Source organism: Neltuma alba, unplaced genomic scaffold, assembly GCF_004799145.2.
Source record: "Neltuma alba isolate B1F8T4 unplaced genomic scaffold, ASM479914v2 tig00005754_pilon, whole genome shotgun sequence".
Taxonomy (NCBI): domain Eukaryota; kingdom Viridiplantae; phylum Streptophyta; class Magnoliopsida; order Fabales; family Fabaceae; genus Neltuma; species Neltuma alba.
This window is the reverse complement of record NW_021634220.1, coordinates 110,536-128,660: the sequence shown is the minus strand read 5'-3', so window position 1 is coordinate 128,660 and position 18,125 is coordinate 110,536. Positions and strand designations below refer to the sequence as shown.

At 33.4% G+C, this 18,125-nt stretch overlaps 1 protein-coding gene across 1 annotated transcript; it reads left to right on the top strand.

Annotated features, from left to right (window-relative positions):
- Window positions 1-2,686: 2,686 nt before the first annotated feature.
- Window positions 2,687-3,013, top strand: LOC114748611 (agamous-like MADS-box protein AGL62). Its single transcript, XM_028937049.1, has one exon. The coding sequence runs from the start codon at window positions 2,687-2,689 to the stop codon at window positions 3,011-3,013; it is 327 nt and encodes a 108-aa protein (XP_028792882.1).
- The last annotated feature ends 15,112 nt before the right edge of the window (window positions 3,014-18,125 follow it).

The window sequence follows — 18,125 nt, the reverse complement described above, 5'->3', positions numbered from 1 at the left end:
TAATCAAGGGTATTGGCTAGAACTACCATTATTACAAAACTGTCTTTAAAAAAAATAAATAAACATGAGAAACAAAGTGAACTGGGTCTTATATTTAAAATTTAAATAAAAGTCAAATGAGTTCTTTATTAAAGACTAGAGGTAATATCATCATATTTTCTATCATTATAAAAAATATATTATTTTATTTTCTCATAAAATATATGGATATATAGTCAAGCGAAGCATCCAGTAGTTAAAATAGAAAGACAGAGATGAATTATTCTGACAAGCCGTTGGAATTTCAGGAGAAACTGTTTTGACGTGGAAATGGCAAAAAGCTCTGAGAAAAATATTTTCTATCATTATAAAAAATATATTATTTTATTTTCTCATAAAAATATATGGATATATAGAGTCAAGCGAAGCATCCAGTAGGTAAAATAGAAAGATAGAGATGAATTATTCTGACAAGCCGTTGGAATTTCAGGAGAAAAATGTTTTGACGTGGAAATGGCAAAAAGCTCTGAGAGAATCTTCAAAGAGAATGGGTCCTGAATCACTTTATTCTTGTTTGTTTCTGTTTTCTTTTTTTTTTTCAATTTTTAAATAGTTTTATATATAAAATTATTTTTTAAATTCATTTGAAAAAGAATATGTTTCAATAATTGTTCTAAAATATTTACATTAAACAAAAAAAACTTGTTTGGAATAATGTTTCAAAATCAACTTGCAGAACTGATAGAAGGTAGGAGACAAAATAAAGACTATGGCCCCGTGTTGTAGAGCAGTGAAAACAAAATTCTTCTCACGTATTTACCTCATATTCTATAAATTATCATTAAAAAGCTATTATAAGCTATTCTACATGAATCCTATAATAATGATGGATGAATGGAGAGTTGGATAACTAAAAAACAATATAAAAAAAAAATGAGACTATGGAAAAGAAAGTAGAGAAAGACCAAAAAAAAGAAAATAATAAAATATGTAAAAATTGCTTTGAGTTTCTTTTATAGACACTTAATTAAAAATTAATAACTAAACAATTTTTTATTTTTTGTTTTTAAAAACAAAAGGTTGGTTTCAAAACAAGAAAATAAATAGGCCTTTGTTTTTTTTTTTTTTTATCAAAAGGCCTCACACACACTACGATTTTGACATATCTTCACAACCAATTGAGATCTTGTGTGGCATAACATTTAAAATCACTTATAAGAATGTTTTACGAAGTTAAGACAAACTCTTTTCATATAGTTATGTCATATTACGTAAATGGGCATATATGGCCTGGGGCTTGCATATAGCTTGTCTTCTTTTGAAATGGATATATATATATATATATATATATATATATATATATGGAGCCAAAAGCAAATACTCATAAAGGTAAAGATGAATGAAAAAAATTAAAGACAATATCGTATATTTTTAGAAGTCTTCAAGTTGATTTAAGGGGAAAAAATATGATACATGGTGCATTAATGTAAAAATGGAAAGTGGTAGATGAATTAATTTGAATTTATGGGGTAAAGAGGATGAATCTCGGTAATTCATTTGGTGAAATTAAAGGCTAAGGATTTTCTTACAAAGCTCGTCTCTTGCTTTTATAGGTTGCTAATTAATACAAAGGAAATGAATCCTTTATCCTTGTCATTTATTGTTGAAATTAAAATATGCATATATTTTTCACTAATGTAGCCCCCACTTGCATTGGCTGCCAATTAAGTTGTTGGAATATTCATTACAAATCGAAGGAACACATGGAGCAACGTCTATCCACCTTTATCAAATTCCACCACCTCCTTCCCAGCAGATAGAAGTTAATCGAAGATGCCTAAATTCTCATTCATGCGATGAGAATGTTTTACTTATTTAATATGTATTATACATTATCTAAACAAAATCAACACAATAATAAATGAAGAATAAAATTATATATCCATACAAAAATTTTCTTAGTATCTTATAAATAAGATTAAAAAATATATTCTCTGCCTGCTCTATAAATAGGATTAAAGGAGTAGAAGTTAATCAAGGATATCAAAATTCTCATATCCATACTATGAGAATGTTTTACTAGGTATTACCATGACTATTATCTATGTTTCAATAAGACTATCAATCCCTATAAACAATTTGTCGTTGGATTTGTAAAGTAAGTCAAGTTAAATATCCTCATCAAGGATTTTCCATGTACGCACACTATAATTTCATGCCTTGGCAACCAATTAATGTACTCGTCATAGAATTTAAGCCGCTGGATGCAATCAACGGCTCGAAACAAGGGCATTTGAGGGTGCAGCGGACACCCCTCCCCTTGCTTTTAATATCTGGCTAGAAACAAATAACTACATCGTAAAAACTCTTAGAAAACAAAACAACTTACTACTGTAAGCAAAACAATGTGCATATACTCAGCAGAAATGTTAATAAAAGTAACTGAAAAATCAGGCACAAATACCACAATCAAGGCATTAACAATGGATTAATGCTCTGCTTTTCTGCATGGTGAACACGTTTACACACTTAGAATCCTTTGTCACTCCGAAAAAGTACCTTCGTAACCGTATAACATGAGTTATTTCCATGGCTCTTTGTATTCTTTATAAACCATCCCATCATCCTAATGTTCTGTGTGCCTTCTCAAAACAGCTCTTCAATAATCATCTTTGAGTTTTCTTCTTTGTATGGTTCAATCTTAACCATGGCAGACCCAATTCCACCGAAGAAGACGAAAGGCCAGCAAAAGATCGAAGTCAAACCGATGGATGACGCCAAAAAGCGCAGTGTTACCTTCACAAAACGTAGAGCTGGCCTTTTTAAGAAGGCAGACCAGCTCTGTGCTCTCACCGGCGCCGAAGTGGCTCTCATGGTGATCTCTCCGGGAGGCAAGCCGTTCACGTTCGGCAGCCCCGCCGTCGACGCCGTGATAGCGAGGTACAAGAGTCGCCGACGGTGGATCAGCAGAAACCTGAGATTAGGGAAATCATGGAACAGTTGGCGTACGAGGATAAGCGAGCAGAGGAACTGAAGCAAAGAAGCAGAGAAATGCATAATGAAACGTGGATGGCTGCGCCATGTCAAACTCATTCTAAGGCTCAGCAAAAGATCATGAAGGAGCGACGAACGCAATTGTGTAAAATATTCTCTCAACCTCCAAGCTTTTATAACTTTCTTGGGCTGTTCTCTGAATCGCCTCCGGATTCGACATTTGAGTTCCCCAACTTGTTCTTTTACCGCGTTATTGACCCAGAATAATCCGGAGCTCCAAGGAAGTTCCGAGCTTTCATGTGGGCCCAGTGGAAATCAGAATTTTGGAGGTAACGTGATACTTACACCGCCTAGTAACTTCTACACCGGTGAATCGTCATCCTCGGTGATGCCGGCAGTGACTCAGAATCATATCTTTGCGGATAATATGATGCTGAACAATCATGACAACGTCTCCACGGGAGAATCGTCCTCGATGGTGCCGGCGGGGAATCAGAATCATATGTTTGATAATAGCATGATACTTACACCCCGTGGTAACTTTTACCCAGCCAAATCATCATCGTCGGCACCGGCGGGGGCTCAAAATCAAATGCTTAACGACAACATGATGCTGAACAACACAGTAACAACTTCTACACAGGCGAATCATCGTTAGTGGCGGCGGCAGGGACTCAGAATCATATGGCTGATTATAACATGATATTTCAGAATCATATGGCTGATTATAACATGATAATGAACAGCCATGGCGACTCCTTCACAGGTGAATCGTCATCAATGGTGCCGGTGGAGACTCAGATTCATATGTTTGAGGGTAGCATGGTACTGAACAGCCATGGCAACTTCTCCACCGGCGAATCGTCGTCAATGGTGCCGGCAGAGACTTGGGACGATATGTTTGAGGGTAGCATGATACTGAACAGCCATGGCAACTTCTCCATAGGCGAATCGTCGTCAATGCTGCCGGCGGGGACTCATCAGAGTCATATGTTCGGGGATAATATGATGCTAAGCAACAATGACAACTTCAACGCATGTGTATCCTCGTCAATGGCACCAGAAAATCAGAGCATAATGTTTGATGATGACATGATGTTTGCAGCTTATGATAACTTCTTTACAAGTGGATCCTTGACAGAAGAACTGGCTTTGAATCAATTTATTGACCAAAACATTAGGAATCCCCCACAGGATAACTCCGATACATATCAGTCCTCGACGGTCGTGCCACCGGCTGGTGAGAATCAAATATTTGATGAAAACATTATGGTTCCTCCGCGTGATAATTACCACACGTATGAATCTACGGTGGTGCCGGCGGCATCTGATGATGAGAGTCTGCTTTTCGACGAAAACTTGAGGTTCTTTCTGGGTGATGAATTCTTTGCAAGCAGTTACTCTATGGTGCCGCCGGAGCAAAGTCAAACGTTTAATGAAAATGTGATTCCTCGGCCGCCGCAGCCTCAGCCTTGTGATGAATATGGTCCTGGATCTTCAGGGTTCAACTGATCTGCTCCTTCTGATTGTGTTTCATGTTACCGGCTAGTTCTGCTTCAGTGTCTTTGAGACTGAGTCTTGATGAGTTGTATTGTCTTTTCTCCCATGTTCTGACCAATAGTGACGAGGAAGAGATAGGGTTCAGTTCAAAAAGTTAGAGAGAGTATATATAGCCTCGGGCCTTGCATAGTAGTTTGTCTTCTGCTGAAAGGGATATAGATATATATACATATATATATATATATATATATATTTATGGAGCCAAGAGCAAATACCCCATAAAGGTAAAGATGAATTAAAAATACAATATTTTATATTTTTACAAGTCTTCAAGTTGATACATTTAAGAAAAAAGATACTGTGTTCCGGTCCCCAAAAAAGAAAAAAAAAAGAAAAAAGATACAGTGGTGTATTAACGTAGAAATGGATCAGCGGGAGATTAACTGATTAGGGGTAGAGTGGTGGACCTTGAGAAGAAAATCTGGAGGACTTGGTTCGATGAAGAAAGGGCCAGGGGAGTGCAAGGTTAAAGCTGTTACTATGTCTCTTTTATCGGGAAGAGAGAGAGAGAGGGAGGTGGGAGGAAAGTAAAATTCTGAAAAGAACAACGGTTGAAAACTGGAAATAGAGGGGAAAAACTAGAAGGGACAGGTAGGATTAAAATTAGGCGAAGAGTCACATTTTAATTAATCAGAGCACATGTAAGGTGGCACTCTTGGAGCATACAAGAATTTCTCCCAACATTAAGGACCGGAGGAGTACATTATAATAAGAGTTGTCATCATTAAACATATTAACCTGTTAGGTTCTTTCTTTGGGGTTTTTTTTTTTTGCCACTTGTTAAGATCTTTCATTACTACAAATATGCTTATTACTTGACACTTCATCAAGCTGGGGATGCTTTGATCTAGCATGAATGATGGGTTGGACTTCATTATCGCAATAAATAACAAGCATTAAGCTTATGTTGATATCCAACTCCACAGTTGAAGATGGAATCAAGTTATGTTTCACTCCAAACAAAAACCCGAGCTTCTATATTCAGCCTGCCTTGTTAACATAACAGTTCAGCATTAATTTCTTGATCCATAGAATGCTAACATTCTTTCCTATAAAAGTGAAAACCGTCACTACTGCATACAAAATTTTTTACGTTCGTTAGTCGGGAAGAGCTTTTCATCATATTGGAATGGGAAGGGTAACAAAGGAGTGTACGTAATAGTATGTTCTAAATTTACGTTGGTAAAACAAAATCACTTCCTCGTCCAATTGATGTAGACGCACTTTAAAATTCTAGTTTAAAATACTGATTTTGACCCTTAATATAAGAGTTAGATAACTAATTTTAAAATATCAAGAAAATTAATTAATTTAGTTATTTGTCGTAAATGTGTATTGGTCTCCCTAAAATTTATATTCAATCATATGTATTAGATAATTAGAATTATCCCCTGTTAGAACCACCTACAATCAATAGCAATATTTTGAAAAAGGATATGAGACAAAATAGATTAAGATTTTATATTTAAAATTAAATCTAATTTCTTAACTAATGTTTATATTAAGAACTGGAGTTGAGCTTGTATTACATAGCAAGGAGAGTTTTTATGCCGGATAGATGAGTTAAAAGGTTTTTAACGTGTCACCGTCTTTTTTTTCTATTTCTTTTTGTTTTTAACTGGGGTGGAAAACTTTTTTATGTGGTAGTGAGTTTGCGTACTATTTTTGATGGTCCAAGTTCTTCACTGCCCAATAAGCATCATATGTGGCCTGCTCCTCAGCGGCAAATCTTTCTTTCTTTTAATCTTTTTCTTTGCCCGCTCAGCTGCAATTCGTTTAAACGGAGTGATAAGCCCAATTTTTATATATTTTATCTTATATTAATTTAGAATTTAAATGATAATTTTGAGTCTAAATAAATTTTTATGTATTATTGGATTGATTGGTTATTTTTGGATTTTTCATAAAAATTAAGATTTTGGATTAAAAATATTAATATTTTGTGATTTCCAGCTTGGAATTAATATTTTCCTCTTTCTTTGTAAACAAGTCTCATATATTTAGAAAGATTAATTTTTGAAAAGTTTTGTAATTTCTTGCCTAATTTTTGTGCATATCTAATAGTTAATTTTGATATAGATTATATTATATTTAGATATAGTTTATATTAATGGATGCGCTTAAATTCTTGTAAGTTAAGAAAGAGCTTGTAAGAAATCCAATGATATGAGATTATTTCTTGAAATTTAAACACAGTCTAACAGTTAATATCAAACAGATCAATTAATTATTAATAGGTTTTGGATTAAAAAAAATTTTTTTTCTTCCCATTAAAATGCTTCCTTCATTCCATGGTCATGCTGTCACGCTCACTCTCGACGCAATCAAGAAAAGCTCTCTCAACGGTTTTCATCTTCAACGCCTATTCCATCACTTGCTTATCAAATATCCATTGTTCCATCCCTCCGGTCACGCCCATTGTTCTCAATCATCCACCCAACGTCATTTTTTTTTAACTCATTACGTCACATGTCCATGAATTGCACTAAGGAGCTTGGAGAAGGAAATATGTTGATGAAAGCTTGAGCTTGCTAGGGAGACAACTTGGAAGGAGCATTGATGAGACTTAAATCTTGAACTAACACTTAAAGATCATAAGGGAGTGATATTCTATTTATCTTTTTAAATTCAAGGACTTGAAATTATTTAGTTTTAAATAATTTTGAGTTGTATTTTTGTGAGACAATTTAATTTTAGATTGTCATCTTTATGCTCGGATTGTACTGATACTTGGATTTTATTTGTGCTGAGACACTTGCTGAAATTTATATTTATGAACCTTTGTATTGTTAATTAACTTTATAATTGAGTTTTCGTTATGGATTTAATTATCAATGTGGTTTGAATTGTAAATTTGGATTCTTTTGCCTCTTGATTGTTTAATTTAGTTGATAAATTATCTAGTTGTTTGATTGGATAATTTTAAGCATAATTTTCAGAATTAATTTAAATTATTTTTATCAGTTTTAATAAGCTTAATTAACCAACCTTATATTGTTATGAGTACTGTAATAGCTTAAGGGTTTTTGAAATTGAGGATTCCTTTTGTTTCAAATAGGTGATTCAATTTATTAATTCCACCTTCTTATCACATTTCTTTGCTCTAATTAATTGATTTAAGGTATGAAAATTAAATCCATGTGAATCTTAGGTTGTTCCCTCTACTGTACCTAAAGAGAAACTTTTTAATTTTACTTGTTTTTTTTTGCTTTTTGGTTAATTTTTTTATTTATCATTTTAATTTTTCTTCTAAAAAATCTCCCCAAAAATTACATTTGCATTCAATTTAGTTTAATTTAATTTTTATATAGATTTCAAGACATTTGCATCTTGCATATATAACTAGAATTTTGCATTCTAGTTTAAGTCCATTTTATTGTATTTTTCATCACTTAAATTTTTACTTAGAGAAACCCAAAACTTGCTCCTTGGGAGTAATTACTTAAGTTAATCATAAACTATAGATTAATTAGGATCTCGTTTAATTGTGTGCTATAATGATAGAGGTATCATTAATTTTGGCGCTATTGCCAAGGAGCAATGGTTAGACTTAAATTTGACTTTTAGGTGATCTTGCATATTTTATTTGCATAATTTTTTTCTCTTGCATTTTGTTTGCTTTTTATTGATTGCATTTTCTCTTTTCAGTTGATTTTGTTAATTCATCCTGCTCTGAAAATTAAATTTTCACTGCCTAGATTTTTATGAGATTCAGGTTCTTAACATTTTTGGTGTGCTGATCATTTTTTATACTTTTTGGTATCAGGTGTGGGCTATTTTGACCAAATTCAACATTTTCATTGAGTTTTTTAATTTTCTTTTGGTATCAGGTGTGAGCTATTTTGGCCAAAATCGCTCACACCTGATACCAAAAGGTACCAAAAATGATCAACACACCCAAAAATGTTAAGAACCAGAAACCAAAAAAAATTAATTAATTTTTTTAGAAGAAAAATCAAAATGATAAATTAAAAAATTAACCAGAAAGTAAAAAAAAATCAACAAGTAAAATTGAGAAGTTTTTCTTTAGATATAGTAGAGGAAACAATTTAGGATTCGCATGGATTTAATTTTCATAACTTGAAATTAATAAATTTAATAACCTGCTTGAAACAAAGAGAACTCTCAATTTCAAAAACTCTTAAACTATTAGAGTACTCATAACGGTATAAAGTTGGTTAATTAAGCTTATTAAAACCAATGAAAATAATTCAAATTAATTCTGAAAATTATGCTTAAAATTATCCAATCAAACAACTAGATAATTTACCAACTAAATTAAACAATCAAGAGGTAAAAGAACCCAAATTTACAATTCAAACCACATTAATAATAATAAATCCATAACAAAAACTCAATTATAAATTCAATTAACAATGTAAAAGTTTATAAACATAAATTCCAGCAAGTGTTTCAACGCAAATAAAATTCAAGTATCAATTCCATCTAAGCATAAAGATGACAATCTAGAATTAAATTGTTTCACAAAAATACAATTTAAAATTATTTAAAATTAAATAATCTTAAGTCCTTGAATTAAAAAAAATAAATGGAATATCTCTCCCTTGTGTTGTTCAAGTATTAGCTCAAGGCTCAAGCCTCATCTATAATCCTCCCAAGTTGTCTTCCGAACAAGCTCAAGCTTCCATCAACATATCTTCTTCTCCAAGTTCCTTAGTGCAATTCATGGACATGTGACGTAATGAGTGAAAAAAAAATGACGTTGGGTGAATGATTGAGAACAATTGGCGTGATTGGAAGGATGGGAGTAATCGATATTTGGTAAGTGATGGAGTAGGCGTTGAAGACGAAAACCATTGAGAGAGAACTTTTCTTGATTGCGTCGAGAGTGAGCGTGGGAGCATGACTATGGAATGAAGGGGGTATTTTAATAGGAGAAAAGAAAAAATTTTTTTGATCCAAAACTCAAACCCATTAATAATTAATTGACCCATTTGATATTAGCTGTTAGATTGTGCTTAAATTTGAAGAAATAATCTTATACCATTAGATTTTCTATATGCTCATTTTTAATCTATAAGAATTTAAGTGCATCCATTAATATAGATTATATCCAAATATAATATTATCTATATCAAAATTAAAATTAGATATGCACAAAAATTAGATGAAAATTACAAAACTTTCCAAAAATCAATCTTTGTACAAGTATGAGATTTGTTTCAAAAAAAAAAGGAAAATATTAATTCCAAACTGAAGATAGGAAATCACAAAATATTGATATTTTTAATCCAAAATCTTAATTTTTATGAAATTAACAAATCAATCGAATAATGCATAAAAATTCATTTAAGCTTAAAATTATTATTTAAATCTTAAATTAATATAAGATAAAATATATAAAAATTAGGTTTTATCAGATAGATAAATGCAAACCAGAATACCAAGGTTCCTTTCAAGAACCTTAGTTAGTACTCCCTCCGTTCCTTATTATAAGAGACATTTGATGCTTATGGCATGTTCCTATATATAAGAGACACTTACAAGTTGTCTCTACTTTTTTGTGTTGATTTACTATTTTACCCATATTTATTATCTCCAACTCACACTCTCTCTCCTTCCCATTTCTCTTTCTTTTAATAATTTAATTGTTCTCTCTCATACTCTCTCTCCTTATTAATGAGGGCATTTTTGGAAAAAAATTATACTTTTTACACATTAATTGTTCTTAACTAATTTTAACTGTTTTTTTGATCAACGTACTTCGGTTATTTGTCTCTTATAATAAGGAACGGAAGGAGTAATAAGTATGTTTCAGAGCCTTCAACTAATCAAAGACATTTGGGGGCGGATGCCAAACTGAATCTGTTTAGTGTCTTGAAGAACGGGAATGGGTCTCAATCTAGTTAGTAGAAAACAAAAGCCCTGGTCAAAAAGAAAAGAAAAGAAAAGAAAAGAAAAGCCCCTGTCGCTTGTTCGTCTTAATTAATAAACTTGACTAAAAATGAATACAAAGCTACGTACTCCTTTAATACTAGCACCTTTTTCGGCCTTGATTTTTAAGGGAAAAACAATTACAATTCAAAAGCCCAAGATACCGATTACCTGAATGAGAAACAAAATCATGTCTGTATAGAGCCCAGTAGTGTGTGGCCCAAAGAAAGATAAGGCCGTTTGAAAGGTTCATTTGAATAACATTGAGGCCCTTTTCTTGTTTTTGTTGAATAAGAACTTACTTTAATGGAAAATACACAAGCCTGGAAGCTAACCAGCAGAGTACCCTAAAAAAGGCCTATCCTATCCTTCCTTACCACGGCCGACTCTCGCAGAACAGGTGGTCGTTGATCAAGAATATAAAAATTTCCTGCAAGATCATGAGCAAATTTCGCCCAGCGATACGTTGAGGGCTTTCATTGAATCAATAAAAATATTTGTACCCAAAAAAAATCAATAAAAACATTGATTTTTCTCCATTCCTCGTCCCAACAAAATTTAAGACCTTCTAAAATACCAAGCTCAACAATAGTGTTGCCAACAAATGTTATTTGATAATCCATAAAATTGTGATGTAAGGATTAGGAGTGTACATGGACAGGTTTGAGTAGAGCAGAACCCCTACCTGAAGTAAGAGCGGGCTACAAATTGCAGTCCGATGCTCAGCTCTACCTATAGAAACCCTAACCATTTTGGGCAGGGCATGGACAGGGCTGGGTAGGGCAGGCTTCGTTACCCAAAGAGTGATGCCCTGCCCTCATGTCATGGGGAAAAAAATTCTATCCACATCTAAAAATTACATTTATAATTCTATATTTTAACACATTAAAATCATCCAGAAATAATCCAAAACAAGTGAAATCATCCAGAAATCATCCAAAACATATCTTAACAAATATCCAATTAAATAACATCAATAATCCATTTCAAGCAAGACAATCTCAATATTATAACTAAAGCTTTGAAGTTCAAAGGGCATCACTCTCCACAATTTTCACAAAAAGATGAAACACCTGAAAAAATACAAATAAAAGTAATTATAACTTTAACATATTAGAAACAAAACAATTTAAAAAAAGTGTACTTCTAAATTCTAAAAAATGAAGAGATGCACCTTACCAACTTGACCAATCACTCTTATAAAATGACCCTTCAATCACCAATGGCCATTCAATTCTCTCCTCTAGATGTAGCAGCACCTAGGAAAGAAAATCAAAGAATAATTACATACCAAATTATGAAGTAATATATATATGAATTATTGAGGTTTGGGGGGGGGGAAGATTATTAGCAAGTTAAAAGACATTTTCTGACTCATCAAAATTATCAAATTCACGAAACTTGTCAACAAATTCAAACATTGATTGCCCAGGTTGTAGCCAGTCTTGGCTACAAATTAGTGCTTCTGTCATTTTGGGAGACAAAGAAATCCTATAATGATCAACCACACATCCTCCAATGCTAAAGGTAGACTCAGAAGCCAATGTAGAAACTGACATAGCCAATACATCTCTTGCCATGTGAGAGAGAATTTTATATTTTTCTGAATTAGCTTTCCACCATAACAGTATGTCAAACTCAGCTGCAAAAGGGATCTCATCTCTTAAGTCTATTGCTAGATATATATCTAACTTAGTTTGAGGATCTGTTGAGGATTTTTGTTTCATAGATTCTAACCACTTATGACCTGGATCCTCTTCACCATCATCATCATCAAAAGAAGGCAATGAAGTTCCACTTACTGTACTTGTGGAGATAGTCCCTGATTCAATAGAAGTCCCAGCAAAATACTCATTAAACAATCGATACAAACAATCTTTGACCCTCTCCTTTATAATTAAAGATACTTCAGGATCAACATAAAGACAATCAAACATATGATGCACATATGCTAGTTTATATCGGGGATCCAAAATGACTGTCACAAACGGCAATGGATTCATATTATCTGCTTGACCCCAATACTTGTCATACTTCACCTGCATGGTAGTGCTCATTTCTCTCAAGAAGTTATTAGTATTATTCATGATATTTTTTACAGCATTTTCTGAACACAGGCAATTTGGTGGCAGCATTCATTTGATGATACAGAAAGGGAGCTTGAAAATTTCAATATTATGTCATAAAAGACCTTTAAGAAATTGATAAAGATTCGAGCATTATTCCAATCATCAATAATAGGACTAAAAAAGTTATCATCATGTTGTCATCTAGCAGAACTAGAAGCATCACGCCTAGAGCTTGAAGTGCTTGAGCTGAAGTATGAAATATAGTCATCATTTTCATCATGCATTCGTTCAAATACTTTTTGAAATTTCATTGCAGCTTCTAACATTAAGTATGTTGAATTCCATCGAGTGGTTACATCAAGGCAAACAAGGCTCTTGGTGTCTATTTTTTCAGCTTCAGCCCAAGTTTTGAATCTTATAAAGTGTGAAGGAGAAGAACGAACATATCTAACAACACTTCAAATGGCTTCAAAGCTGTCTTTCATTTCTTTAATACCTTCATTGACCACTAAATTTAGGACGTGTGCACAACATCTTAGTTGTAGATAATCGCCTTCACAAAGTAAGCCCTTCCAACTCCTCAAATGCCGTTTCAGATATCCCAAAGCTGAGTCATTAGATGAGGCATTATCCACAGTTATGGTGAACACTTTCTCAATCTCCCAATCCAACAAGCACTGCTAATGGTCCTCCCTATAGTATCACCTCTATGATTTTCAATCATGACAAAATTTAGAATCCTTTTGTGAAGCTTCCATTCATCATCAATAACATGTTCCGTCAAACATAGGTAGTTAAAATTCTAATTTGATGTCCAGCAATCTGTGGTGAGACAAACACGTTTTGCACTTTGCTTTAAAAATTTCTTCAATATTTTAACTTCTCCAAAGTATAATTGCCACACATCTCTTCCAATTGTTGTTCTTGAAGGAATTGGAAAGCGAGGTTCAAACTCATTTAACAATTTCCTAAATAGAGGCTTCTCCATAATTCTGAATGGTCGCTCATCACCAATAATAAATTCAGCCAAAGCTCTTTTACATCGCTTCTCATCATATACATGTAAAACTAAAGATTTTCCTTGCCTAGTTGTCCGACCCGACAAAAGAGTTAACATAAATTGTTTTTTATCTGTAGTGGCCTTATGTGAATTCTTTAAACACTTTGGGATATGCCTTAGCAGAGAATTTGTCCCATGGCAGCTTGGATCAGCTTTATAAGTAGTATGACAATACTTGCAAGCTGCTAAGTGCAGTCCATTAGTTTCTTCTATTGGCAATCTTACGAAGTATTCCCACATCTCTGATGTGTGCTTAGTTTCTCTTTCCTTTCTCTTTATACCCCTTCCTTCAACATTTGTTTCTTCTCTTATAGAATCTGTTTGTGTGGGAGTGGGAGTAGAAGAAGTAAGCATAGGATTATATGATTGAACATGAAGAGTTGGGTTAGGGGTAGGAGCTTCACTGGGTCTATTAGGATTTGGTGTTTCATTAGGTCCTGGAATGGTTGGTGCTTGAAAAGGGGTTGAAGCACTTTGAAACATCCCACCAACTGGCTGAGATGGCTGGGATGATGATATAATAGAAGCTTCTTAATTCATTAAAGCTGCAAAATTATATAATACACAATTACTTTCACAATTGAATTCAAGAGAATATGGTTGATACTAAACTCTTCAATGAATCCAAAAGGTGTAGAGCTATTTCAGTTTTGGTATGATTGTTAATTGATTTAAGCTAAGAAATAAAAGCAACATATATATACCTTTTAATTATTGAGGCTATATGAATTGAACAAAGATAATCCTGAACAAATTAATTAAAAGGTATACCTCCGCAAAGGTTGAACAAATTAATGAGCTACAATAATACTTTACTATAACAATATAGCAAAATAAGATGTTCCTTGAAGCCAAGGGGTGATTATTATTGAATTCTCATTCCATAATTAATCTCCTTAAAAATTGGTCATATCTTCCGTATTTGGGCCTAATAAAAAGGAATGGCCAAAATAGCAAGGCGTCTAATAGTATCAAAACAAAACACATCGAACTGCTAGCTGCCTAAAGAATAATCCTAATGGGCGATGGCACAAATTAATGTTTGTTCATTTTTTGGTCTACCTTTATGAAACTGCTAGCTAAGAAGCAATGTCTTCATTATCAAATTTCCAAGCTTATTCATGTTCCCACCATTGCTTATCAAATTATTTAATCAAAGCAACAAACTAATTAAGTAATTAATTAGTGCATTATACATTCATACTTAATTCATTTCCTTAGATTAATTAAGACGGCAGCCCAAAAGTATAAGTCAGACGCAACCATATAAAGTAGTTATTTTAGTAACTTCATGTGAATTAAATTTTTTCAGATTCACTTAACTAATATATCACATAGCCTCAATAACATGCACAACAAACATGAAACACAGATAGAACATGGATGGGAGAGACTGACTAATAGAGTTGGAGGCTGCCTTGCTGTGAGCTGCTTCGCTGGTCAATGGTGCTGCTTCGCTGGTCAATGGTCGCTACTTCGCTGGTCGGTGGAGGAAGATGAAGTGGAGCTGGTCGGCAGTCATTGCTTCTGGTAGACCGCGACATGGCGACAGGCAGAGGGAGACTGAGAGACAAAGGGAGAGCAAGAAGGAGACTAAGAGACAGAGGGAGAGGGAGAAGGAGACTGAGAGACTGAGAGGGAAGAGCCGAAGAGGGAGATTGGGAGAGGTAGACTGCGACACGGCGATAGGCGAGACTAAGAGAGTGAGACAGAGATTGAGAGGGGGACTTCGTTCGCGAGGGGGGCGGCTGCTGGTTGGCTAGGGTTGGTCGAGTGGTGAGTGGCGTGCCTGAGCTGAGTGAGCGAGTCTGAGTGTAAGTGGTCGTTGGCTACCGCTAGATTGGGATTTTGGAAGACCAAAATTAATGTAAAAAAATTTTAAAAAAAAATAAAAAGTAATATGTCTTGGGTAGGGCCAAACATGCAGGGCAGGGCACCCTGCCCAAAGCCCGGCCCTAACAGTGATCTGCCCTACCCAAAAGTTTTGTTTTTTCGAGCTTCAATTTTTCGGGCCAGGTTGGGCTTTTTTTCCCCGGGCTCGGGCGAGCGCACCGGGCGAACGGGCATCGTGAACACCCTTAGTAAGGACCTTATTGGTAAGTAATATGTAAGTATTTTGTATGCACTCTTTGAATTTGGATGCATACTTTGACCTCGATAAGCTCTTGATATCTAACTCGTCTAAATTTTTTTGTATAAAAGAAACAGTAATGTTACTTAGGGTGATATGGAAGCTTTTATGTTTTTTTTAAAAAATAAAATCTCTTTACTCAGCTGCCATTTTTGTCTCGAATAATGCAACCATAGGTGGCAGATCCTCTATGATTAACAAGGTCATCAACATCTAATCTAACCAACCAAATTAATGTGGTATCCTCTAAGATGATGGCCGCTTTATTATCCAACCCTATAAGAGTTAAAAGCAAATTACTCCTCCAATCTTAAATATACGACTCATTTTGCAGTTAATTTATACTATGAAAGATGTCTTATGTTTAGGATTGGAGGAATATTATTGAACTTTGAAGGGCTTGATTAATTGTTTGTGATTTTTTTTTTTGGATACAAACGTTAGTGAACATTGTGATGTTGGATCTGATCTTTGATGATCTGGGTACAGGAGGCTTTGTTCGGAATAAAGTATTGGGCTTGAGCCATTCTGTAATGAGGTTGACCCATGGTGCCAAAATTGGGCTCAAGCCCAAAGTGTCTCAGCTATTAGCAAATAATTTATTTTTTTTATATCACATCAATTATCTTGTTTCAAAGTATTCCTATTTTTTAGGTGTAACATAGTATTCCTACTTAATATAATTTTTTTTTTTGAAAATTTATATGAATGAATGTTAATAGTTCAACAAATAAGGGGGTGTTTCAGCAGCCAGTTTAAATATGAAAAGTTAAAAATTACTTTTTTTTTGCCAAAACAAACAATTGCAATTAATAATTAACCAATATATATTTAATATTTCATAAATTGCACAGAAATGACACAACCTTTAAGGTTTTTATTTGCAAAAAATTATTAATTCTGAATTACTAGCAAGAAGAGAATCTTTAATATTATATCCAACAATACACACACGTGTGGCACACGCATAAGATAATCAAGAAGTGAAGTTGCAAATGAATTTATTGCATACATATCGGATTCTCGAGCTCTCAAGTCTCACCTCATCTTTAATATTTATTCTATTCTATTTTTTTGAGTTTCTATATATGAATTTATTCTAAATTTAAATAATCCTGGACAGCTTACCATATTTACTATTTTCATCCTATTATCAAGTTTAATTTCCTAAGGAAAAGGAGTGAGTGATGTGAAGGATTATCTTGTTTCCTTGATATTTGTATATCTGAAAATCTTCTCAAAGTGTGAAAACTGGTATGCCATTTATTGAGTTCACTGTGGCTTTCCCACATATCCAGTCTGTCTTCGCCTTATTAAAAATCACTACTATAAATGATAGGGTAAATTGCAAAAAAAATCCTGTAATTGAAAAAAACACAGATAGGAACATGTGATAATTTCACTTTGGGTTTTGATAACTTCATGACATGTTATTATTATCAAAAATTATAGTGAAGCTGTCAATGGTCCCTCTTTGCGGTTTTTCAATTCTAGGGTCTTTTTTTGTAATATTTCCTAAATAATATTCATCTAATTAATGTTTATAATATTTGAAATATTTTTACGTATTCAATTGATATAACAAGATTTTTTTGAGAAAATACTTAGTAAAGATATAAGAAATTTACATATATTTAATTTTTTGGAAAAATTAATCTCCATGTCCTTACATTTTCACCTGAATTTTAATAAGATCCTTAATTTTTTTTCCCTTTTGTCAAGTCCGTGTAATTTTATTTGTTTTTAATCAAGTTGATGTAATTCTTTTATTAGGTCTTTACAGTTACAACCAATTTTTAATCTGCTTCCATCTAGTGTTTTTTTTTTAATTAATCATCTGTAACTATAGGACCTCATAAAAAATAAGGTAAAATTATAAAGACCTTATAAAAAGAAAAAAGCTATAGGACCTGATTAAAAATCAGGTGAAATTATAGAGACCCACTGCCTAATTTTCTCTATATATCCCCCTCCCCATCTTAGTTCTTTTTTCTATCTGGAGAAGTCTACTGTACACTAATTCTTTTTTGGGAATATATGATAATCCTTGGTGTCCTATCGTTTGAGTGCGGTTTTACCCTGCGATTAATAACCTTATATTATTAAATCGAATTTCATTATTCACCAGAGTCAATATCTCTGACAAACATAAAAGTGCTCTTAATTCTATTAAGATTTTGCTAAAGTCAAAATCTGAGTTATAATGCCAAGCAGTATAAACCGAGGAGGTACATATTTCACTCATAAATGGAGATTGGTATTTTATAATTTCCTAATCTTGGACCAAATAATAAAAAGTAACAAATCATTAAAAAGGGACAGTATATTAATCGGATTTATTGCAATAAACCAAATATTTAGCAGTATCAATACCAAAATGTTAATCACCAATTCCATCCTCAGTAAAATATTTTGCTTTCTTTTTTCTCCTTCAAAC